This window comes from Suncus etruscus, chromosome 2 (assembly GCF_024139225.1).
Source record: "Suncus etruscus isolate mSunEtr1 chromosome 2, mSunEtr1.pri.cur, whole genome shotgun sequence".
Taxonomy (NCBI): Eukaryota; Metazoa; Chordata; class Mammalia; order Eulipotyphla; family Soricidae; genus Suncus; species Suncus etruscus.
The window spans coordinates 85738465-85765603 of NC_064849.1; the positions used below are offsets into that span (position 1 = coordinate 85738465).

Below are 27139 nucleotides of genomic sequence, written 5' to 3' on the forward strand. Positions count from 1 at the left end.
AAAACAGATTGTCTTACATGCAAACCTGAACTGGACTGGCTCAGGTTAGCTTGCACTATCTGTCCTTACTCCCCCTCCTGGGGTGGTCTCTTTATTCAATAAAAATGATGGTTCTGGCAGGCAATTCTCGTTCTATACAAGGTAGAAGATTGCCAGACTACAGGTGTTTCACCCTCAGCCTAATCTGTATTATTTCGTGCAGCAATTCTGCTTCAGACTCGTTAACTTGGAGTTGGGAGATACAGTGTGTGGGGTAATTTTATATTCACGGTAATAAATTGGGTCCTGAACCACCTCTGGTAACCAACTGGCAGATGTCTCACCACTGCTCTGTGCTAACCTGCTACAAAGGAAAACTTACCTCCCCACAAAAGAGGTCCAATTTCATTTATATATTTACTTGTTGATTGGTGGGGAGGGTTTAGGTCACACTCAGCAGCGCTCAGGGGACCATTTGGGATGCCAGGGATCAAACAAAATCAAGTTCTCTACCCACTGTTCTCTCTCCCCACTCTCCCTCTCCCTGCCCCCACTCTCATAAAGAAATTTGTTTGACCTGATGTAAGTATTTAGCTCAGCTAAAATGAGTGTGCCCTGCCATGTGCAAAGATTTAGGTTCAATCAGCAGTGGGGAAAAAAGAGAGTGAGTGGGGAAAAGCAATAGCACAGCAGGGGAGGAGGGCATATGCCTTGCAAGTGGCCAACTCAGGATCGACTCCCAGCCATGCATATGGTCCCAGAAAATACCATCAGAAGTGCGGGACCAGAGAGATAGCATGGAGGTAAAGCGTTTGCCTTTCATGCAGGTCAGTGGTTCAAATCCCGGCATCCCATATGGTCCCCTGTGCCTGCCAGGAGTAACCCCTGAGCACTGCCGGGTATGACCCAAAAACCAAAAAAAAAAAAAAAAAAAAAAACCCACAAAACAAACAAACAAAAAACAAATAAGAAGTGATTCCTGAGTGCAGACCAAGGAGTAATTAATCCCTGAACATCACCAAGAGTGGCCCAAAAACACACACAAAAATGGGGGGAGGAGGTGTATGTGAAGGTGACTGTCTATTATGGGTAATTCTTTGTAAGAAGTACGTCTGGATTGGTCCCTTACCCTACCAGTTCTCCATCCCAAGAGCGGTCCTTCTCTTCCCAATAAAGACCTCCATCTCAGGGAGAAATTTGCTTTCGGTTTTATTTCCACAGCTGGTCGATCAAGGAGCAGAAGGCTTGTGGTGGAAATTTCCCGAAACTGTTTTATTTCTTTCAATTCCTGTGGATTGTTTCCTGTGTAGGTGTTTGCTCCCAGACAAGCATCTCCCTAATCCACTGGGACTGGGACATGAGGCTTCTGCTTCAAATCCACTCTGCATTAGCACCTCTGGCCAATGAAACACGCATGAAAATGAGGATCAGCTGCTATAACCTGCTACTGCAGTTCCCTGGGTCTGTTCGGGTACCAGCCACAAGAGCACAGTGGGGTGAAAATAGACATGAGGGGTAAAGGAGATATGAAGCAGGTACTGTCACCACACAGGCAAATGGGGAATGGAAAGGCTGCTAAACTTGCCAGGTGGGTTTCTTCCTTTTCTCTTCACAGGTGAAGCCGCCCTCGTTCTTCCATGAGCTCTACAAGGTGCTGGTGAGCTCACAAAATCAGGATGCTCAAACCAGCCCGGATCCATGCAGAACAAGGCGGTAGTAAAGCTTCAGAAGGAACAAGTATGCTACTTTCTTTTTTTTGTTTTATTTTTTTTAATGTTTTCTTTGGGGGGGAGGGCCGGTGCATTCAGAAATCACTCCTAGCAGGCTAGGGGAACCATATGGGATGCAAGGGATCAAACCTGGGGCCATCCTGGGTGGGTCACGTGCAAGACAAATGCCCTACCGCTGTGCTATCCCTTTGGCCCTTTTGAGATTTTGTTGTTGTTGTTTTTGAAGCGGCTCAGGGAACCATAAGGGATGCTGGGGATTGAACCTGGGTCCATTCTGGGTCAGTCGCTTGCAAGGCAAACGCTCTATGGCTGTGCTATCATTCCAGCCCTTTTGGATTTTTTGTTGTTGTTTTTGTTTTTTTGAAACATGCTACTTTTGAAAGGGCCAAGGTTTGCTGCGTGTCAGCTGTTGGCTCCTTGTTTCTTTTTCCTCCCCGCTTTTTCACAGCCTTCTTTCTATATACTTGTCCTCTTCTCCCAAATGCGATTCGAACTAGACTGGCTTTGGCAACATCAGCAGAAGGTGGAAGAGAGATTAGGGGCCAGGAGACACCGCTGGAATGCAGATGGGCAGCGTGTGCCCTGCCCAGAAGCTGCATGACCCCAGAGCCATTCTGGTGGCAAAAACCAAGCGCGTCCCCAAAGGAAGAGCTGGCCTGTGTGAGACCGACAGATGGACATGCAACACAGGGAAGCAGGCCCAGGAAGGCCTTTGAGAAGCCCTAGACAGCCCTAGCCCGGCCCAACTTCCTGCTGCACACAGAAAAGTCCTGCCCTTCAGCCTCAGTTTGTCAGTGGCCCAAATGTGCCAGACAGCCACTGTGAGCTTGTTGTGCAGGGAAAGTCCAGATAGACGGACAGATGGACAGACAGGCAAGGTAAGGGCCCGAGGAAGCTGGGTATGTGTGCAGGGGCCAGATTGTCAACACCAGGAGAACAGCCCTGGAGCACAGCTTGGGAGGACTCTTCCCCAGATCAAGAGGAGGAAACGAACAGATAAGGACAAACGGACAACAGCCAATGCTGGAATCTGTGCACAGGCCTGTTGGGCACAGCCAGGGTTGGAAAACCCAGCAGTGGTTCCAGGGGGCACTCACTAGCCTTGTGGAGGCTCCAAAATACTGGAAGTGGAAGTGGAGCCCAAGGAACAGGGTGAGACCTCGGCAGATGCTGCACAAACCTAACCCCATGTCCCCACGAGGGTTGCTGGGATAGAGTGTCACAAACATGCTGTGGGTTCCAGTGGGGCAGCTGCTGGCCTATGTCTGGGTCACCAGTGTTCAGCTTGACCCCCATGTTTGGGAGCTGATAGCATCTAAGGTACAGGGTGGAGGAAGGTCCTTTCCAGGAAATACTGTGAGCACTGAGCATGGGGCAACACTAAGACAGACAGACAGACAGACAGACAGACAGACAGACAGACACACACACACACACACACACACACACACACACACACACACACACACACACACACACACACCAGTCCAGCAAGTCTGTTTCTCTTAAGACTCTCACTTACACACAGATACACATACAAACACACACAGAGATGAGAAAGCCCAACTTTACCTGAAAGGTAAGCGACCTTTTCCTTTAAAATTGGCAAAACGTCCATCGCTTTCATTTCATCGTTTTTCCGAAACCCTGAAAGACAAAAAGAGAAAAACTCATCATACTGCTGAGCGGCCTTTGATTCATTCCTTCGCCGCCCCAATAGGGCCCCTCACCATGGCTCTAGATGCGCCCATTGCCATTAGCAGGACAGCGCGTGTCTGGCACAAGGCACCCCGGTTCCGAGTTCTAGCCCCAGCAGAGGTGCTGTGGCCCACGACACTGTGTAGACAGATGGCAGCCTCAGTGGAGAAGGTATTTGCCTTGCACATGGCTGACCCAGGTTCCATTCCTGGCATCCCATACGGTTCCTCAGAACCACCAGGAGTCAACCCCTGAGTGCAGAGTCAGGAGAAGGCTCTGAGCATTGCTGAGAGAGAATGGTCCACACAAAAATTACAAAGAGAAAAGGCCCAGCAACAGCAGAGGGCCAGGTGCACACTCACACAAGCACTCCAGGCTTCATCCTTGACACCATGGACCAATCAAGCACCACAAGGAGCAATGTGCCAGGAGTAGTGACATGGAAGCCTCATGCCTCCATCCCAGGTCACTGGAGGAATGTGGGTCTGGAAGCAAGCGCCGACATAGGAAATAACCCACACACGATTAAAGGGATAAAACAGATTAAGGAACTTCCACACCCACAAGCCTTCCACTTCTAAGGAGCAGATAGCTCAGTGGTGAAAGAACTGAAACCATCAGCAGCTTTTTCCTGAAACCAGAGGTCTTTATTGGGAAGCATAAGACCATTCCTAGGGGTAAAGAACATGTGGTCTAAGGCACCGATCCAAAGGTGCTTCCGTTCAATGTTATGAGCACCAACAAAAGAGTTATCCCAGAGCCAGAGTGGTAGGGCATTTGCCTTGTACATAGCTGACCCAGGACAGACCCAGGTTCGATCCCTGGCATCCAGGGATCCAGGCTAGCTCAGGGGACCAATTTCTGAGTACAGAGCCAATAATTTCTGAGTGCAGAGCCAAGAATAACCCCTGAGCATTGCTGGGTGTGACAAAAAAAAAAAAGAGTTATCTTAAATAAGAGTGAAGACTGGTTATTCTAACAGAGTACCCCTCGCACCCCTTACCTAGCCACAGCCCCAAACAATGCCCCCCATCCATTCATAGAGGGGTCACACAGGTAGGCACAAGACTACCTGATGGAGAGCTAATGCTCACAGCAGAACCCTCTGTCAGCACTGGCCTAACCATGCACGGACCCAAAGCACCACAGGCCCTCATTTAATCTCGGGGATGAATATATAAGCACAGGATAGGATAGGATCTGCTGTGACAGCTATTAAGAACAGTGCCGCAAAGAGCACAGATGTGCAGGGGGCTTTTCTGCATTGTTTTGGGGCCCCTACAGTATGCTCTCAGGAGAGATATTACCTGGTCATATGAAAGCTCAATTTCTAGGTTTTTTTGAGGAATGTTCTATTTTTCAAAAAGGCCAGACATGTTGAAATTCCCACCAGAGTGAATGAGAGTCCCTTTTTCCATGCATCTACGCTAGAATCTGGAACCCAAGTGCCCAAGAACAGATGAGAGGATAATGAAACTATGGTACACCCACACCATGGAATACTATGCAGCTGTCAGAAAAAAATGAAGTCATGAAATTGGCTCATACATGGAAGACTATGGAGCATTATACTTGGTAAAATGAGTCAGAAGGAGAGGGATAATTGACATAGAATATAATGGCACTCACTTATGAAATAATAAAAATGGGGGATATTATGGGAATAATACCAAAAGACAATAAAGGTGAGTGCTATGAGGGTAGGCCCATGGTAGGAACCTTGTCACAAAGAGCAAGAAGTACAGATAAGGCAGAGAATGGAGCACTGTGATAATAAGAGTTGGGAATGATCAATCTGGACAAGAAGTGGGTGCTGAAAAAAAGAAGTGGGAGAGGAAAAAAAAAGAAACAATATTGCTGGGGTGAGCAATAGTACTGTAGGAGGGCATTTGCCTTGCAAGTGGCTGACCCAGTACGGACCTACGTTCGATCTCCGGCATCCCATATGGTCCTCTAAGCCAAAAGTGATTTCTGAGTGTATAGCCAGGAGTAAGCCCTGAGCGTCACTGGGTGTGGCCCAAAAACCAAAAACCAAGCAAGCAAACCACAGTGTGTGTGTCTGTGGGTGTGTGAGGGAGAAGAGGAAAATGTCTGAAAGAGAGAAAGAGAGAGAGGAGAAAAATATCTGAGAGAGAGAAAAGGAGAAAGAGGAGAGAAATGACTGAGAGAAAGGAGAAAAATGCCTCAAGCAGGGGCAGGGTGGGAGAGAAACTGGTGGCAGGAAATGTGCCTTGGTGAAGGGTGTTGGACATTAAATGACTAAAACTCAATTGTGGACAACTTTCTAGCCTTTACCTATAAATTCTTTAACAAATTTTAAAAAGCCGGCAGGGGGAGCTCTTTCTCCTTCCGGCAGCAAGCAGCAGCGGCAGGTTAAAAATACCCAGGGTCAGAGTGGGTGGAGACAGGGGTATATAAATAACTGGGCAGTAGCTCCCTCCCTCCCAGCTCTGTCCCTCAGGCTTTCTGGGTCATGAACCCCAAGGAATGCAGCCGCCTGGAACCACCTGCTTCTGGGGTGGCCCTGGCATCTGTGACCCCTCACTCCCCTTCCCTCCCTCCCAGAGGTGTTAACAGGCCCAGGGAAGGAGCCTGCGAGCAGAGGCAGCCTGTGTCCGGCTGCACTCAACTGCAAGGCCCAGGACTTCCCACAGCCCCAGCTGGCTCAGAGGGGTGCCCATGAGGACCAGCAGGCCCAAAACTTGCCCCAGGCTTCCTCTAGAGACCCCTGATTGAGGTCTCCGGGTGCAGGACACACCTGAGCCAGACTCAGAACCACTGACCAGGCCAGCTGTGGGTGGGACCACCTCAGGGTGAAACTAAAAACTGCTGGGGGGGGGGGGGGCAGAGAGATATATCGCACAGCAGCAGGGCATTTGCCTTGCATGCGGTCAATCCGGGACAGATTTCCAGCATCCCATATGGTTCCTTCCACCACCACGACCACCACCACCACCACCCCCGGCCTGCAGGAGCAATTTCTGAACAGAGTCAGGAATAACTCCTGAGCACTGCCATGTGTGGCCCAAACCCACCCTTCCCCCTCAAAAAAAAAAAAAAAGCTGCTGGCCCTTCCCCACTGCCGCAAGGGACAGAGAACAAGGAGCTGGGCGAGCTAGAAGGCAAGAGTGAGGATGCACAGAGACGCTCCTGAGATCCCCGAGATAGGGACTGAGCAGTCCTGCCACAGACAAATCCCTGGAGGACAAGAGGAGCAAAAAGACACTGGACAGGGAGGGATGACAAGGGACAGGCGAAGGGCATGGGGTATCAGGCTCAAATAATGGTTCAGTACCAGGCCTGACAGTGTTGCAGTACTGGGCCTAATAGTGGAGACAGAAGCTCTGCCCAGAGGGAGAGGCAGGATGCAGCCCAGGGGGCTGTCAGGAGGGGATGGGAACCAGCAGCTTGGGACTCCACAGGACGTGAGTCCTGCATGTCTCTGAACCAGGACACTCATGTATCTGCACCTGGCCTCTTTCTCCTCTGCTCTGGCCTCCCACCTGTCTACACTGGGCCTTTCTCCCCTCTGCAGCTGAGCTCGAAATTCAAGCTAAATATTTTCTCCTGCAACTGCAGTAGCTGAACCCCCATTCACCCCAGACACACAGAGGCTGCAGCTGGAGTCCAGTGTGCAGAGGTAGCAGGACAGGTGGAAATGGGCTGAGGTGCCAGTCATGGGTGCCAAGGACTGGCTTAAGGTGCACTTTGATTTTTATTTTTTTTGGGTTTTGATTTTTGAGCAACACCAGGCCGTGCTCAGGGGTTCCTCCTGGCTCTGCACTCAGAAATCGCTCCAGGCAGGCTCTGGGAACCATATGGGATGCCGGGTATTGAACCCAGATCCATCCCAGATCGGTGGTATGCAAGGCAAAGGCCCTACCACTGTGCTATTGCTCTGCCCCTGATTTTTGTTTATTTGTTTTGTTTTTGGGTCACACCTGGCAGAGCTCAGGGGTTACTCCTGGCTCTGAGCTCAGAAATCACTCCTGGCTGGCTTGGGGAACTATGGGCTGCTGAGATTTGAAACATTGTCCATCCTGGATCAACTGCGCACAGGCATACGCCCTACCACCACTGTGTTATCTCTCTGGCCCCCTGATTTTTTTTTTTTAATGTGGATCCTTCCAGTACAGAGAACACACACACAGATGGCTGAGAAGTCAAACTCAGTCTGCAGGGCTGAGAGTATCTCCTCACCAGCACAGAGCTGGCACCAAACAATCCCTGCCTGGCGAGGCCCACACTGAGGTCCGGGCGGCTTGGGGCAGAGGTAAGTCTTCAGCTAGCCCAGAACCCACATGCTGGATGCCTGGCAGACCACGTTCATGCAGATGACACACCACACCCCTGAGAGCTGCTACTGGCTTGGGCAAGGGGCAAGGGCAGAGCTGACGGTGAGCTACCTTATCAGATGTGCGACTCACCTGGCGGCACCAAGTCCAATCCAGGAGGATGTGGCTGTAGCGGGAGAGTATAAAGATGTGGAGAGAGAACAGAAACAGACCAAGAGGTCTCCTGGAGGCATGAAGCTTAGGAGATCCCAACAGGTCAGAGGACAGACAGACAGTGGGAAAGAAAAGCCGAAGCCACAGAAGCGAACCAGGGGGGAATAAGCAACAGGGTCCTTCACCACAAGAAGCCTCGACCATATCATGCCCCAAAGGCCCTACACTAGGGTCCCCCCCACCCAAGCACAGCCAAGTCCTTTGGGAAGTGTCCCTACCCAGAACTGCTCCACTGGCAGACGGGGAACCCCCAATACAAAATCCTAACACAGAAGCCTCAAAGTCCAGTGCCAGCACCCCAGAAACAGGACGGAGATCACAGTTGCTCCAAGCACCAGGGCCCTGTCCTAGTGGTGCCCACAAACACAGAAGGGCATCAGGACATAAGAAGGAGAGCCTCCAAGTGCCACTGTCCTGCTGCCAGTAACCTCTTCTGTGGCCTCCACCCAAGCTTGAGGCCACTTTTCCCCTTTTGTCCTGGATTATTTCTCCCCTGCACCGAGTGTGACACGTCTCTGCCACAAGGATGAGGAGTCACAGTGAAAGGGGTGCAAACGGGCTGATATGCTACATGCATGTCACCTCTGCCCTAAGTGGGATCACTCTGTCCCCACCCACAAAAGGGATACACAACGCCTGCTACAGAAGTGCATGCTAGCATGTCCACACAAGACATGCTATATAGAAATGTGACATCACTTGCTCTCTCTTTTTCCTTATTTTTGCTTTTGGGCTATGCCAGGTGGTGCTCAGGGTGGGGTTCGGGGGACCATACGGGGGACCAGGGACTGATCCGGGGCTTGTAGCTTGCATGGCAAGCACCCTCTCTGCTGTACTATCTTTCCAGTCCCAAATACATACATACATGTATAGATAAACCAACTCAAGCAAGCATGTTTTTGGCTACTGATATGACCCAGGTAGGTAGAACATTATATCTGACGAGTGACACCCACAGTCAAGCTACACTGATTTCCCGCATGCAAATTCCAATGAAACATCACAGAGTCCCAGCGTGAAAAGTCCCCAGATCACACGAGTTGGTTCTGGCTGACCGGAAGAAACAAGAGGATGTTGACAATTAGTGCCACTCCGGGGCACAAAGCAAGGGTACCCCAAGGGGAATGGGGATGGAAGGGGAGGGGACGCGAGAGAAGAGCATTCAGGACAGCATGATGGCCAGGTACTTTGCAGCTCTCAGTGGGCACAAGAAGGATGCACAGCAGGCCTGGGTGCACGGATAGAGACGGCTCCTGGTCCCAGGGAAAGGTATTCCGGGGACTACAGGCATCCTGCAACAGGCAGAGCTCACAAGACCACCTCTGGGGTGCCCTGCCATGCCTTGAACCTGTTCCCTGAAAGATGAGGGGACAGTCACACTATGAGCCCCGCCATCTTTTGTTTTGTTTTGTTTTGTTTTGGCCACACCTGGTGACACTCAGGGGTTACTCCTGGCTTTGAGCTCAGAAATCACTCCTGGGTTGGGGAAACAGATGGGACACCAGGGATTAAACCGAGGTCTGTCCTGGGTCAGTCGTGTGAAGACAAATGCCTTACCACTGCGCTACCTCTCTGGCCCAACCACTCGAACTTCAACAGGAATTTGTGCTGAGGATAAGACCATGGAAAAGAAAGGCCATGGATAAAAATTCAGACTTTATGGCGGTTGTTGATCTGAGTTAAGCAACTATGGCTGGACTATTTTCTTCACTCTTTTCCAGTTTCAAATCAACCCAGTGCTTTTCTCTAAAACAAGCCGGAAAGTTGAGAGGTTTTAACATATTAATTAGAAACAAACAAACAAACCCTCAACTCCTACATTCAACACATTACTTCCCAAAATTGATTCTTTTTACTTTAAAACTGCCCTTAGGATCAACAGTATAGTGTGTCATTCTGAAAGGCAGTTTACCTCCCTGCTCAAAAATGTCTATCTTTAAATTCTTAATTATCTTTTGGTTGTACCTCGTTGCGCTCTGGGCTAACCCTGCCTCAGCACTCAGGGATCAGACCTGGAGGGGCTTGGGGAACCATATGTGATGATGGGGACAGGCCCCAGGTTAGCTGTGCTGAGTGCCCTACCTGTTGTTCTAGCTCTCTGGCATCCCCAAATGTCTCCAAATGATAAGCACACTGCTCCAATTGGGGGGGGGGGGGTTTCCTTTTTCTCTGAGTCAGAGGGTGTGTCTCTTTCCTGAGGTGTCCCAGGCATTAGAACCAGGAAATAGGTGGTCAATAAAAAGGAGGGTAGAAGAAAGGATGGAGGGAAGGATTGGAGAGAGAAGAAGGAAGGAAGGGAAGGAAAAGAGAGATGGAAGGAAGGGGGGAGAAAGGAGGGGAGGGAGGAAGGAAAGAAGGAAGAAAGAAAGGGAGGGAGGGAGGAAAAGAAAGAAAGAAAGAAAGAAAGAAAGAAGGAAGGAAGGAAGGAAGGAAGGAAGGAAGGAAGGAAGGAAGGAAGGAAGGAAGGAAGGAAGGAAGGAAGGAAGGAAGGAAGGAAGGAAGGAAGGAAGGAAGGAAGGAAGAAAGAAAGAAAGAAAGAAAGAAAGAAAGAAAGAAAGAAAGAAAGAAAGAAAGAAAGAAAGAAAGAAAGAAAGAAAGAAAGAAAAAGGGAGAGAGGGATAAGGAAGGAAGAAAGAAAGTTAGGAGAGAAAAGGAAGGAGAGAGAAGGAAGAAAGGAAGAAATGAAGGAAGGAGAAAAGGGAGAAAGAATGAAGAGAAGCCTTGAGCTCCATCTCTAGTCCCTTTACCCCACTACTCCAACAACTCAATGTCCTTTCCTGCTTCCTATTTGGCCTTATTAAGTACCAGATTGGTGCTTTTTAGCCTTCAATGGCCATGGGAAGAGTGTGTGGTTCATAACCAGGAAAATTAACCTCCTTGTCGAGTGGAGATAGTGAAGAAGCTCCCACTCGCTGGGTGTAGAAGAGCTCAGCTAGGCCAGGGGTCCTCAAAATACAGCCCATGGGCTACATGCTGAGGACATTTATCTAGCTAGCCAGTTGTTTTTGCCACTGCTGTCTGTCCTGCTTAACAACGACTTATCCCAACCCACAGTGCACATGTGTGGGATGTGCACCTCAGTCTCTGACTCCCTCCTGTCTCTCGACTCTTCCTCTCAGTCTCGGGCAGGAGTACTCAAACTACTGCCCATCAAAAGCAGGCCCATAGTTCCTACTGAAGTACTGGTAAGTTTGTCGATTTAATTTTACTTTTCTTCATGTCAAATATTGCATGTTCCCTTTTTTTACTTCAAAATAAGATCATGTGCATTGTGCAAAGAAATTTGTTCAGAAAATTTTTCAATTATATTCCAGCCCTCCAATGGTCTGAAGAACAGTGAACTGGCCTGTTTAAATTTTTTGAGGACAGGTGGTTCGAATCCCGGCATCCCACATGGTCCCCTGAGCCTGCCAGGAGCAATTTCTGAGTGCAGAGCCAGGAGTGTGACCCAAAAACCAAAAAAAAAAAAAAAAAAAAGGAAATCGTAAAAGGGGCCAGAGAGATCACATGGAGATAGGGCATTTGCCTTGCATGCAGAAGGGCAGCAGTTCGAATCCGAGCACCCCATATGGTCCCCCAAGCCTGCCAGGAGTGATTTCTGAGCAGAGAGCCAGGAGTGACCCCTGGGCAAAGCCGGGTGTGACCCAAAAACCAAAAAAAAAAAAAAAAAAATCTTTAAGGACATTGGGCTAGACCAAAGGACCCACCACCAAGTCTCAGCTGTCTTCCAGCTCATTGCTCAGGCATCTGTCTAGCCTGCTGGGAGGGAGTGATGCTTTGCATACCCCCAATATCTTTCCTAGGGCTGCTTGGTCTGCTACAAGACAGCATCCAGTCACTTCTCAGGAACTGAATCTAAAAAATTAATAAGCAGAAAGGAACATCAACCCCATTCTGAGGTGTATTACTTTTTAATCTAAGAAATAAAATGGGCCATGAGGAATTTTCTAGAATGAAAAAACCGTATCAACAGCAGTTTTAACGTGTGGTTAAAAAAAATCATGACAAAATTAACTAAATCAGTTCAAAATTAAATCATACGTTTAAAATTCCAAGCCAAAAAAAAAAAAAAATCAAGTTTCTCCCCATCCTAAACCTCTGCAACCTCCTGGCACAGAGCAGTATAATTTGAAATTTCACATATTCCTCCAATGCATGCAGAAAAATAGCTTTTGCATTAAAAAAAGTAAAAGCACAAAATGGCAGGAGCATTTTTATGGGTTAGGAAAAGAAAACTCAAGTTATTTGGGCTAAAGGAACTGCCCAATGGACAGGCACCACCTCTTGGCTACCAGGGGCCTGTCCTTAAATAGGTGGTCTCTGGGGCCGGAGAGATAGCACAGCGGCGTTTGCCTTGCAAGCAGCCAACCCAGGACCTAAGGTGGTTGGTTTGAATCCCGGCGTCCCATATGGGTCCCCTGTGCCTACCGGGAGCTATTTCTGAGCAGATAGCCAGGAGTAACCCCTGAGCACTGCCGGGTGTAGCCCAAAAGCCAAAAAATAAATAAATAAATAAATAAATAAATAAATAAATAAATAAATAAATCAGTGGCAGAAGAAAAAGCACAGATAATTCCACTTTTTTATTGAAAAAAAAAATCCAAGACTGCAGGGGGCATGAAAATCTGTGTCCAAGAGATGCAGCAGCGTGTTTAAGGCGCTTTCAGTTGGGGGTGGGGGGCTGGCGGCTTCGGTGGCAATGACGGAATCCTCCTCATTAGCTCCATTGGGGGGAGGCGCGCACCCGCACCCCGGAACAAAGAGCAGGGGGCGGAATCTGGGCTCTGCAGCGGATCCCGCCGCGCCTGCGCGCACCTTACAGCCTGACGTCATCCCTGGCCTGCAGGAGAAGCAGCCGCAGCATCTTCCCTGGAGCCTCCTGCATCCTCCCTGGAAACGGTTCCGGTGGGGGGTGGGGGATGAGGGATGGGACCAAGACCCTGAGCTCATTGGCGTCGGTGTCATTTGCACACACACACACACACACACACACACACACACACACACACACACACACACACACAAATGCTTATGCATAAAAGGAGAATGAGGGGCCTGTGCGGGAAAGATATGGTGGTACCCATGGCTGGGCTCACAGCCTCAGACAAGCTGGTGGATGGATGGATCGATGAGCATCATTTTAGCTTCTGTTTGTTTTAGTTTTGGGGCCACACCTGGGGGCATGGTGTGTTACTCAGGGGTTGTTACTCCTGGCTCTGTGCTCAGACATCGCTCCTGGCAGGCTTGGGGAGACGATATGGGATGCCAGGAATGGAACCCGGGTCCGTTCAGAGTTGGCCCCGAACAAGGCAAACATCCTTCCCCTGTGTTATCACTCTGGCCCCTCTTATTATTTTTTGGGAGGGCACACCTGGCAGCACTCATAGGGTTACTCCTGGCTCTGCAATCAGAAATCCTCCTGGTGGTGCTTGGAAACCCTATGGGATGCTGATGATTGAACCTAGGGTCAGCTGCATGCAAGGACAAGTGGCCTCTCTTCTGGACCCCAGCATTTTCCCTCATAAGCCCAAAACGTGGATCTTTGTGTCTTTGTGTCCCCTAGCAAAGAACTACATTGTTTTGAATTTTGGGTGTGTGTGTGTTTGGGCCACCTGGCAGTGCTCAAAAATTGGTTACTCCTAGCTCTGTGCTTAGGAACCACTCTTGCCAGGCTTAGGGGGAACCATATAGGATGCCAGAGATCGAACCTGGGTTAGCCACGTGCAAGGCAAATGCACTACCCACTGTACTATCACTCCGGCCCTGAGCATCATTTTAGGAGCAAGAGCTGGCACACTAAAGAGCCGAGTGAATTGGCTGATTTCAGAGAGTTGAGGGCATCTCAGCTTGAAGAAAGCCCTGGCTGAGTGTCTTCTTGCCAGTGGAATCAAACAATAGGAGAAAGTAAGAGATGCTAAATTCCCAACATCTGAAGTATATTTTAATGCACAATGGATGACTTCATTATGCATTCATGACACCTTCGATGCTGATTTTAAAAAGGCTGATTTGTGGGCCATTGAAAGGGAATATTTCAAATGAACAAAGGAACGAGAGGATCAGAAGGAAGTCTGCTGAGTTACAAGTCTCATGTGTTAAAGGTGAAAAAAAAGTGTCATTGACCTCCAGGAACTAGCAGGACTGAGAAAACCCGTCCTCCTCACACTGGGCCACAGCAAGAATGGAGAGAGACACTGTGGCTGGGAAACTGCGGGCCACAGAGACAGGACAGAGGCTCCCCCACTGCGCTCCATGGCCCCCTCACCTCCTTGTCCACATTATGGGTGCAGGCAAGCACACATAAACCCATCAGCATATGCGCAATTCATGCACTCATGCAGCATAGACATACTGCGTATGCACTCATGCACCGCGCATATATGCAATTCTCTCAGCATCACATGCATGATATAATATGCTCATGAACCATGGCTACACCCATGTATGTGCACACCTATGTGATGTGTACACTTGTATCATGCATACAAACCACATGCATAGGCAGTACACTCAAGTATTACCTACACTTGTGCATCACACTTGCATGCCTACATTTATACACACATCTCACACTTACATGCACACACACATCACAAATGCACACACTGGTTCTCTGATGCTGTCCTCCAAGGCCACCTGCACAAAGTCGGCCGTTGAGGCAGAGCTGACAGGAGATCCTTGGATCATGTGATGTGACTGTGTCACTCAGCCGAGACTTACTGTGAGACCCCGTCCTAGCTGTCACCAGAGGGCCACCCTGCCAGTCCCCTTGGCCAGTACTAAAGAAACAAGACCACTGCCATCCACTCTGATTTTCTCTCTTTTAAGTTTTTGGGCCACACCAGGCAGCCTCAAGGGTTCCTCCTGACCCTGCGCTCAAAAGTCACTCCTGGCAGGCTTGGGGGACCTTATGGGATGCTGGGGGTCGAAACCAGCGAGTCAGCCGCATGCAAGGCATACGCCCTTCCTGCTGTGCTAATTAAACTCCGGCTCCCACTTTAATTTCTGTTATGGTTTGGGGTCACACCCAGTGGTGCCCAGAGCAGACTCCTGGCTCTGCACTCAAGGATTCCCTCCTGGCAGGCTTGGGGAAACACATGGGGTGGTAGGCATCCAACTCAGATTGTCCGTTAATAAGGCAAGTGCCTTGCCCGCTGCCCCATCACACTGGGCCCAGATGCCCACTCTGTAGTGCGGGTGGCCCCTTTCCCTTCACGGAGCAGTGGCAGAACTGGGAAGTCCACTGCCCTTGGGCCTCTGGAACGGTCGGTACTGACATTGGGGGCAACTATCTCATCTAAAGTCCTGGCTGGTGGTCACAGTGGGGTCCACACGGTGACTCATCCTGACCAATGGGCCTACGGGGAAAGTGAGCCGCTTCCCCAGAACTTCCCACACTGACCCCAGCAGAGCCGGGGGCCCCTCAGCCTCAATCCACACAGGGCACCTCCCTCCCTTGGGGCATTCCCCACACTTGGTTCTCTCTGGAGCTCCCGAGTGCTGTGAGGACTCCAGGGCTGACCCAATGTTACCATCCTCTCTCCTGACATGAGCTGCTGACTCTTAGGGTACACAAACATCCTTTGAAGCCTCAGGATACCCCCCATTCACTTCCCACAATGATCCCGGGGTCCTGGCTGCTTCTCACCACAGAGGAGGCCACCACACACACACATACACACACACACACACACACACACACACACAGCTGCTTCTCACCACAGAGGAGGCCAACACACACACACACACGCACACATGCACACACACACACACACCACTGCACATACTGCACATGACAAGCCGGGCCTGCACACACACACAGACGACTTTGGTGATTCTGGCAAAACCATGGAAGTGTCACTTTTGCTACAACTAATATAAGAGTCCCAGGACCCTGTTGGGAAATAAAGGAAAATGCTGGAGGGATGAAAAGCTGGAGTCCAGCAGTGAGGCAGGCAGCAGATAAACAGACAGATGGTCATAGTCAGAGGAGCCCAGCACAGCAGACAGGCGCTGGCCACGGCATGCAGCACCTCTTCCTTGAGACCGTCCTCACAGCCTCCGGAACAAGTGACGGACAACTTCAGTGCATCCGCACTTCTTTTCCTCCCAGTACCTTCTAGCTGCAGGCGAGCAAGGCAGCCTCCCACTGCCCTGGATGACAGATGACAACCAGTGACAAGAAACCCTCTCAAGAGCCATCAGAGCGAGCCTCTGTGCTCCTGTAAAGCCAGGTGCCGGGACCCTGCCAGGCCCCTTGGCCAATTTGGGAGACTGGATTTTCCAATTAGAAAATCCTGCTTGGTAGTGTATTTGCCTTGCACGCAGCTGACCCAGGACGGACCCGGGTTCAATTCCTGGCATCCCATATGATCCCCAAAGCCTGCCAGGAGCAATTTCTGAGCACAGAATAAGGAGTAATCCCTGAGCGCCACCAGGTATGACCCCAAAACCAAAACCAAACCAATCAACAAACAAAAGCCTGCTACATGTCAGAAACAACAGAGGACTGGAGACGCCTGCTGGGTTCAAGGGGAGAAGCAGGTCCCAGCTCCCAACCTGCCTCACCTCAGATTCCCCTGCACAAACCCAAGCAGAGCACTGAAAACCCAGAGCTGGATATGCTAATGAGAAGTTTGATTCTGACCTGAGGCTCCTCCTTCTCCAGGCAGAGGCTAGAGGGGAAAATGGCAGCCTAGGGCCTGAGGAGGAGAGACCGAGGGGTCACCCAGAAAGCCGCCAGAGGGGACCCTTCCAGGCAACCCAGGGGGTGCTGCGGCCCAGACTTGGGGGTTGGTGGTCAGGAGAGCCATACCACAGAGACACTGCCACCAGCCACTTCCTTGCAGGGACACCAGGCCAAGAGGTGTGACACAAGGAGTGTATGCGAGAGTGTAAGAGTGTGAGAGGATATGCGTGTGTGCATGTGTGAGTAGATATCTGTGTGCATGTGTGTAGTTGAAAGTATAAGAGTTGTGAAGATGTGGGAGGTGTGCACATGAACATATAAGCATGCACATATCTGTGTATATGGCGTGTGCACGTGTGAGCGTATGAAGAATCTGTAAGAAAGTCTATGTGTATATGTATGTGTGTGGGGAGGTGTCTGCTGTTCAGAGCTTCCTTTCCTGCATCTCCTTTCACAGACCATCACCTCAAAGCAGACAGGGCCCACCACCCACCCACCCCCAGGCAGAACTTTCTGGAGAAGGGAAGGCCTGACTGGTGGGAGCCAGGATGGGGCCGGGCCTGGGCCTGCAGGAGCCTTCCCTCTGCAGTGGTTAGCAGAACCCCCCTGGACAAAGCCAGAGCAGGACCACGCAGGAAGCTTGTGGGTGTGGGCCTGGGGGCCAGAAGGTGCACCACTGCCCACCGAGGCTTCACAATGTCAACAGCCTCCAGAACAATGGGGCTATTTTTAGACCAACAGAGCCGGCACATTAACTTTGGCGGCTTCCTCCTCAGGGCGGACGGATGGACAGACGGACGAATGGGCTGCAAATAACTGAAAGGGCCAGTCCTGGTGACCTGGCTTCACCCCTTCCACAAACATGCCATGCTTCTCCACAAATGTCCACACATTCACATGCACACAATCGCCCACGAAATACACTCACACACATTCACACATCCTCACACTTACTCATTCAACTGTGCAAAGACAAACCACTTGCACACATACACGCGTGCACTCATATCCACATGCATGCATGAAAACACACATACACACATCTAATTCACCCATGCACTCATACATACTCATATTCAGTCACACATTCACTATGCGAACATACACGTACACATAAATTTGGACATGCACTCGTTCACCCATGCAAACAGTCACGTAACATATTTGCACTTGCACACATCACTCATTCAGCTGCGCAAACATTCACACTCAAATACATTCATTTACCCTTCTATACACAATCACATGTACTCACACACGATCACACTCGTGCAGTCAACTGTGCACACCACGTTCACATATGCACACTCACACATCTACTCAAAAAACATATGCAAATGCTCAGACAGATTGTCACACTCAAATGCAATCATTCACACATACACTCATGTGCTTCACCTTGGGAGGTATCTCATTTGTACCTGAGCCTTCCTGTGTGTGTGTGTGTGTGTGTGTGTGTGTGTGTGTGTGTGTGTGTGTGTGTGTGTGTGTGTGTGTGTGTGACCATGGGGCCTGTTGGGGAGAACAATATGGGACAAGAACAACACAATGCCACAGGTTCCCTTTCCACCTGTCTCCTCAGTGCCCCTCTGTAGGGCAGCCTGCGGTAGCACTCCTGCTGCCCCCAGCCAGGGCTGTGTCTGTTCAGGCTGTGTGTCTGCTCACAAGGCAGGCAAGCAGGCAGGCAGGCAGGCAGGCGGGCACACTCGGTTCTGAACCCAGGTCCAGGCCCAGCAGAAAGCAATCTTATCCCACAAGCCCACAGCCCCTTTGTGGGTCAGCCTCCACCCTTGGCAGAGCCCAGGCACCTCTTTCCTACAGGACAGGACGGAGAGAAACAAAGGCGAGGGAATGAGCAGGGGAAGGACAGAAGCGCCAAGGCAAGCTTTTCCCAGGCGCCCAGATGTTTCCTTCCATCTCCGCTCATCCTCTCCCCTGTGGAGGCTCTGGAGCCGGCCCCAGGCTGCCATGTGGAGGCAGGAACTCACTCGGTCTTCACCCCAAACGCCCTTGGCCACCCCAGCCAACCCTGCCAGGTGGGTTCAGGAGGGAGTTTCCCAAGCTATGAAAAGGCTGGGCTGGACCACAGGCAGGGAGGAGCAGTTAGTCCCAGCTCCAGGAGGGGAGAGCCAGGGCAAAGGGCGAGGGCACACAAACATGCACACACATGCTAACACACGCACACACACACTAATACTCATCTGTTCACACATATCACTTAATACATCTGCCCTCAGACATGTTAACAGACATATACACAGCACTCTTATACATATTAACACTAGCACACTTCAACACACATAGTACTAAAGTTTCACATCCACATATAAATTAGCGCACTTAAACATACACTCACACATATAAACACATACACTAACACATGCTCAAACACACACTAGTATGTCTACACTCAAACACATTAACACACATAAGCAAATACTTATACACACTAACATACACACAAATACACTAACACACTACTGAACATTTAGTACTCAGGCACATATATATACACACACCACACTTCTACACTCACACATATGCAGACACATTTATACACACTAACAAACATACATGCAAATACATATACTAGCACTAAACACACACATGTATACTAATATGCTTCAATATTCATACACCAGTGCAACACTCCCACTGGTGAAGGGGGGTATTCTGTTTATGACTGAAAACCAACTACAAACATGCTTGTAATCGTGGTGCTTAAATAAAGATTTATATATATATTATATTTATTTATATATATATATATATATATATATAAAGTAAAAAAGAATGTAAACATAAAAAACAAAGCTCTCTGAGGTCCTCAATCAGTTTTAAGAGCATAAAGGAGGTACAAGGGCAATACATTTGTAAACCCAACTTTGAAAAAGTCCTCCTCTACCTTCCACATACATGAAGCTGGAGATAGCTTGGCCTTCAGTCCTTAATCAAAGATGTAATTCCTTAAACTCCAACTGCCACACTTGGGAGGGAGGATGTAAAAACAACAACAACAAAAAAAAACAATATTCATACACATAAACACTCTCCCACATGCACTCATGTCCACACACATATTAAGAGTTCCACATTCAGACACACTAACACACTTTCACATGCACTCACATACAAAAACACTTCTATGTACACTCATATACACATTGGCACACTCACACATACACACAATTCAGACATACACACAAACGCACTTTTACACAAACATAAGCACACATACTCACTCCTACACAACACACTTCCATACAACTACCACTATCTAAACACACACAGACACACATAGCTAACACAGGCCCCTCCAGGCACTCACATACATATCTGCACACTCTCACACTTGTTCCAAGCCAGTCACTACCATCCCAGATGCACTCCCAGCCCTGTCCATACTGCCTGTTCCCTGCAGACTGTCCACGCTCATGGCTTATGAGATGACTACCCTATGGCTCCTATTAGATCGTGTTGGGTGCCCATGTCCCCACCTGGGACTGGGCTGCCTGCACTGTCCACAGATGGCCCATGTTATTCCTATGCCGCACACACACTGAGGAGACCAGAAACCAACACAGGTGCGTTGGCTGTGACCAGCCTCTCCCGAGTGAGGCCCAGACAGACTGGGCTCCCTTTTTTGTTGTTGTTTTGGGGCCACAGCCAGCTCTGAGCCAAGAAATCACTCCTGGCTCAGGGGATTGTATGGGATGCTAGGGGTCGAACCTGGGTCTGTCCTCGGTCAAGCCGAGTACAAGGCAAATGCCCTACCACTGTGCTACCACTCCGGCCCCTCGCTCTGGGCTCTTAATGACATATGCCCAACTGAGCAGCAGTGCTGGGCACCCTGGAACCCCTCACTCAGGAAAAGAAACAGGAATGAGGTAGAGGAAGGGAAGGCTGTGACAACCGGTGCCACAGAGAGACCCGCTGTGATGCCCAGGATCTGAAGAGAGATCACACAAAGAGGGGCCTGTCCCTCACAGCCCTACATCAGGGGTCGTGACTGTCCTCATCGGGCCTCCCTAGACACAACCTCCCTCCTCGGCTCCCCGCACAGAATGACAATGCGGTGGGTGACCCACAACAGTGATGAAAGTCATGCTGGGCCCCCCAAGCTAGAAAAGGGCTGCCTTTTGGGAGAGGCAGGGAAAGAGACACCCTTCCAAAACCAAAAGCACACAGCACTTCCAGAATCACCCTGAGGGGCCAGAGTGATGGTACAGCGGGGAGGGTGCTTGCCCTGTGCAGCGTAAACCTGGGTCCAATCCCCCGCATCCCACATGGTCCCCCTCGAGCACCACCAGGAGTGATTCCTGAGTATAGAGCCAGAAGGAACCCCCGCCAAGCATCCCTAGATGTGGGGGCTGCTAGGATCTCCAAAAGTGCTAGAGGGCCCAGCTAGCTCCTGCAGATTTTGGGCAGGCCTATGCTACCCACTGTCTTGGGCATCCTAGGAGTTGGGGGTGGGTGGCACCATGCCAGGAGAAAACCAGGTTCCTGGTCTGGCTGCTGTGTGCCCTGTGGGACACAACAAACCCAAGGCCAGGGCTGGCAGGCAAGACAGCAGCCAGGAACCCGGTGCAGAAACAGGCACGAGCAGCAGGGCCAGGCTGGGCAGGTCACCGAGCTCAGTGTCGGGGACTGGATGCACCCCAGAGTGGCAGGAGGAAGTGGGCTCCATCCCTCCTCATGGGACCAAAGCATTTGCCCTCAGCCCCCAAGCCCTTGGGGTCTTGTGTGCTATTAAGGGGCAAGCAGCCCCTTCCATGCTACCCCTTGCACTGAGCAGGGGACCACAGGGGTAAGAGAATCAAGATGGCTAGACAGGGCAGCCACTGCTGCCACCTTCCATGCCCCAGCTAGAGGGGAGAGGGCAGGAGGGCCCCGGCCGGCTGTGGGCAGAGACTGTAGCCGTTTCTCTGTATCACTCCCCAGGAAAGGGGCTCTGGCCCAGAACATACTGGTATGTCGTTGCTAATGGCAACCGAGAGCCTCCCCCTTTCCACATCGAGAGGAGAGGCGTGTCTGAGGGTGGAAGGGGCAGGCCCAGGTGTCCCTGTCCCGGGTGGCGGCACGCGGCCACGTGCCGGCAGGGGAAGGATGACATCACCTCCTTTGTGCAGACTACGAGCCTGCAGGAGCGGGCGGTGGCAGATGGCACAGCTCCGCCTGCGGAAACGCCAACCCCCCGCGCCCCCCTGGGTCAGAGACTCCTAAGGCCTGGCCCCTGCCCCGCAGACACCCCAGCTGAGCGGGTGCATGGACAGACCCTCTTAGGAAGACAAGATCCCTGTTAGCAGCTGCGTGGCACCTAACAGCCGCCTTTCTTAGCTCGGGTGTGTTTGGGGGCAGGGGTGGGGGGCCTGAATGAGGGAGGCTGTTGAGGGCCAGACTGAGCCATTTGCTGCGGTCATGCTGGCCGGCTCAGGAGAGAATGTTCTGGCTGGGACGAGGACCCTTCTACCAGCTCCACCGACAGGTGCACGGGGTTGTAGGGGTGGAGAGGGAGGGGACACAGTGACGCACTGAGACCTTAACACACATGGGCACACAACCACAAGACCTGGGCATGGTCCAGCTGGCCCAGCCCTCCTCCCACCGTCAGGCTCTGACCCAGGAGTTAGGGGGAAGGGACCCAGGCTGGTCACCAAAGAGCCCCAAAATAGATGCTTGTTCTTGGGAGCTCTGCTGTCCCCTCAGCTGACAGCCGGTGCAGAGACCCTGGCCCAGCACCAAGGTGCTTCTGTCGATGTGCTGGAGGGGTCAGGATGAATCCCAGGCCACAGTCATCCGCTCTGCCACAGAGAAGACCCAGATTTCTTCTGACAATCGTCCGCCTGGTGCCGACTCCACCCAAACCCCTCTCTGGAGCCTTAATGGTCAGCACAGCACAGGTGACCACTTGGGCATCCCGCTACTCAGACTCCTCCCGGGAGCATTTGACCCTTCTGTTGCTCCAGCTCCTTCCAGGAGCACTTCAGCCAGAGCCCTCCAGCTCTTGCCAGGAGCACCATACTCTAAGCTCTCCAAGTGCTCTGGCTCCACCCGGGAGCACCATACACCTGGAACCCTCCTGCTGCTCTAACTCTTCCCTGGAGCACTACACTCAGCCTTCCAGCTCCTCCCAGGACCATTACTCACTCTGCCACTGCCCCAGCTCCTCCTGGGAGCACCATTGCTCTGACTCCAGGGGCCGAGAATGGAATAAAAATAATGGGGGGAGGCGCAGAGTGATAGCACGGTGGCAGGGTGTTTTTGCCTTGCTTGCGGCCAACCCAGGACAGACCTGGGTTCGATCCCCGGCATCCCTTATTGTCCCCTGATCCTGCTAGGAATGATTTCTGAGCGCAGATCAGGAGTAACCCCTGCGCATCACCAGGTGTAGCCCAAAAGTCAAAAAAATAAAAAAAAGTAAAGAAAAAAGAAAAGAAAAGAAGGGGGGACGCACACAGAGGCACAAGTATGAGTGAAATCTAGAGCTAAATGCGTGAACCGCAGACATGGCCACAACAGTTAAGGGAAGGAAGCATGGAAAATGTGGTGAGTTTCCACCTTCAGCCCAAGGTTTTTTTTTTTTAGTCCAAGTTTAACAGAAACCACCTTGGAAGGTTTTCAGGAAACAGTGCAAAGTCAACACTGAGCTGAATGAAGACCCTTTAGTGCAAGCCAGAGCTTAGGTCTCTGATAACCATCACTTCTAAAGGTCACTGATAACCGGGTCAATTTTCCAGGAACCAGAAGTTCCATCAGGCCTGGTCTGCTGTCCCCCATACACTTCCCTCCCTGTTGTGTCCAGAAAACCAGGCAGGTTGGGTTCTGGGTTTGAGGACCGCAGATTGCAGCGGAAGGGTTTTGGAAAACATGGGACTGGCTCATAGATGCTTGGCTTGGATCTCTTTCCCAAATACCTTAACGCTGAGAATGCACAAATGCAACTTTCACAGACTGGCAGGAGAGCAAACTGTGAAAGTCAAAAGGGAAGGGGAGGGCAGCCCTGGCCCAAACTTATCATCAACGGCTGCCAATCTGGCGACCAGAAACTGTTCCCTCCCCTGCAAATACCCATTGGCCAGTGGTGGAAGAGGATGGAACTGGGCCTGAGAAAGCATTTTCAGGGCTCAGAAAAGCACGTGATTATCTGCAAGCTGCACTCAGTGTCCAGAGCCCCTCAAATTGCAACAAGGGCTAGCTGCTCACTGGCCACTTCGGGGATGTCGTAGCGACCAGAGACATGACTGAGAAGTGGGAAACTTGGGCACGAGAAGAAGCAAAGTCGGGACAAGAATTTCGGGAGGTGGCACTGGAGAGGAAAACTGTTAGAATGTTCTAGATGAAAAGGATGTGGTGTACTACTGTTCATTCGCTTATCAACGGTTTGAGAATGAGTTCCAGAAGTTCCTCTGACTCCTCTCAGGCCCATCTCTGATGTCACGATGTCTTTATCAGTGATTGGCGGTGGGGATGGGGGGGGGCGGCTGAAAACCCTGGCCCTACCAACCCTAACTCCTTTCATGGGGGAGGAGCTGCCTTGCATGCTGACAACCCGGGAAGGACCAATTTGATTCCAGGCATCCCATATGGTCCCCGAGCTTGCCAGGGGCGATTTCTGAGCACAGAGCCAGGAGTAACCCTTGAGAATCGCCGGGTGTGATCAATTAATAAATAAATAAACTGCTAAGAAAAAAAAAGGAATTTATTTCACTGTCGCCACGAAGAAATTTGAGTCGCATAAGGAGGGTGAGGGGCTGTGACCAACTGGTTTGCCAGCTAGTTTCTCCTGATGAGACACCCCACACACACACCTGGGCTGGTCCCGGGCCTTAGTCCCCACTTATAATAACATGGGATTTTGACAGCCCTACCAGGTCCATAAAGACTGAAACAAGCCCCAGTGACTGATTAGGTGGCAGCGGGCAAGGTGCTTGCTGTGCGTGACATGACGAGCAGGGAAGGGGCAGGAGGCAGTGAGAGGGGTGAGTGTTTTCCCCCAGTTACTGTGTTTCCCCAAAAATAAGACATCCTATGAAAATAAAACCTACTTAAAGGTTTCCTTCTGGGAACTGTAAGGCATCCCCTGAAAATAAACCCCCCCCCCCAGTCTCTGTCTTGGAATGAAAATTAATTGACCGTAAACTGGTTGCTAGGGCCGCCCTGACTTGAGTCTGTAGGATTCACAGCTTGTCTGGTTTGTATTGACAACTACTGTGCTACTGTACCATATACAGGTAATAAATTTCCTTTATTTTCATCTGGCAATATATTTGTACTGCATTCTTCTTCACAGAAAAATAAGATGGTCCCTGAAAATAAAACCTAGTGTGTCTTTGGGAGCAAAAAGTTAATATAAGACACTGTCTTATTTTCTGGGAAACAGGGTTAAGACAGTGGTAGAGCATTTGTCTTGCACACTCTACCTAGAATTGACCTGCGTTCAATCCTCGGGATCTCTTATGGTTCCCCAAGCATGCCAGAAGCGATTTCTGAGTGCAGAACCAGGAGTAAACACCTGAATGCCGCCCAGTGTGGTCCAAAAATAAACAAAATAAACACTAAGCATAACCCTAACCCTTACCCTAGGTCAAGCCATAAGCCTAAACCTAACCCTAACACTAATACTAACCATAACATCCTAAACCTAACCTAACTCTAACCATAAAACTATCCATAACCCTAACCCAAACTGTAACCCTAACACTAACCATATCCATAACCCTACATTAACACCCTAATCATAACACTAAATCTAAACCAAATCCTAATCCTAACCCAAACTTTATACAAAACCTAACCCTGTTATCTCTAACCCTAACCCTTATACAAACACACAAAATTATATTTTATGTATATATTTTACATACATATATTACTATATATCATATATTTCTAACCATATTTCTAACCAACCCACTCTGAGGAGATCCCTTTCACACATCACCGTTAAGTACTTTAGTCTGTGGGACCGTTAAACTCTGTGTGGGGTGGAGTGGGATTCAACACAGAAACTCTCTTCCAGTCGAGTCGCCAAGACTCTGTCTGGATCATCGGAATTTTCCTTCCTGTAATGACCTGAGAAACCAACAAGCCAATAAAACTCACTGGATTCCCACGATAAATTTGCTAACCGGATGTTCTAACTAAGTGGTCCTGTCACACCACAGCCATGAATGAAAGACATTCTGCTCCATCTTACAAGGACGAGTTCCACAAGTGGAACCAACCAACCAACCAACCAACCAAACAAACAAACAAACAAACCAACACTCCCATTTGAGCCCCTGCCACCCAAGCTCTAGCACAACCCACCAGTGAAAGCACAGCATGCTGCTTGATTCGAATGGGTATATAAAAGGGTTACAGTTCATTCATTTGTGGCTTTCAGATTTGGTCATTGGAAGGGGAGAGGGAACAAAACCCTCTATTTTTAATTTCCAGGTTTCCAGTCTCTGTGAATTAAAACTTGTTTGTTTGTTCGTGTGTGTGTGAAAAACTCAGTACTCGGGTTATTCCTGGCTCTGTGCTCAGAAAAATTGCTCCTGGCAGGCTTGGGGGACCATATGGGATGCTGGGGATCGAACCAAGATCCGTCCTGGATCAGCTGTGTGCAAGGCAAGCACCCTACCTCTGTGCTATCATTTCAGCCCTGAATTAAAACTTTTTTGGATGGAGGGAGCCACAAAACCAAGAGGCAACATTTCACCTCGGCCCAGCAGACAATGGGCCATTCATGACATCCCCCTTCAAGGACCCCCGCGCCTGCTACAGACTGTCACTCACCTAAGCATCTGAAACCAGCCCCAAGTATTGACAAGACTGTCCCGTGAGCCCCTCAGAAAGCAAGGAGAGGGGCCATGACAAAACCTCCAGCCTGCTGGTGCCACATGGGGCCCAAAGGTGCCACTGCCTTCCCTGTCCTTCTCCCAGTTGGGCGCTGAGTCTTTCTCATCACCAAGGTCTCTCTGGGATTCCTGTTTGCTTGTAGGAATAAACACGACTACATTGTGAGATGCTTCAAATATTCTTTTGGCTTTTTTTGTTTTGTTTTTGTTTTGGGGGGAACACGTGGTAATCATCGGTGGTTATTCCTAGCTCTGCACTAAGAAATTACAACTGGCAGGCTCGAGAGACCATAAGGAACCTTGGGGATTGAACCCAGGTGGACTGTGTGCAAGGCAAATGCCCTCTCTGCAGTGCTAGCGCTCTTCAACTATTCTTTTCAGAGTCAGGAAAGCCATCTGAATTGTCTTGCCAGTAGCAAAATGTGTTTCTGGAGTCTCCCTTATGTCCTGAAAGTGACGCCAGAGTGGAGGCAGCTTTCATTGGTTAAAGGGGATCATGGTCCAGAGGAAAATCTGCGTGGGTGGGGGCCGGAAAGATAGCATAGCGGTAGGGCGTTCGCCTCACCTGGCACGCAGCTGATCCAGGACAGAAGATGGTTCAAATTCCGGTATCCCATATGCCTCCCACCCCCCACCCCCATGCCTGCCAGGAGTAATTTCTAAGCACAGAGCAAGGAGTAAACCCTGAGCACC

General features: G+C 50.3%; 1 protein-coding gene across 1 annotated transcript in view; it reads right to left on the reverse strand.

Annotated features, from left to right (window-relative positions):
- The window catches only part of TRIO (trio Rho guanine nucleotide exchange factor), a 203553-nt gene that overhangs the window by 125101 nt on the left and 51313 nt on the right, over positions 1 to 27139 (reverse strand). Inside the window, 1 exon segment of the mRNA XM_049768364.1 lies at positions 3282 to 3356. Coding sequence (XP_049624321.1) covers positions 3282 to 3356 — 75 coding nt within the window.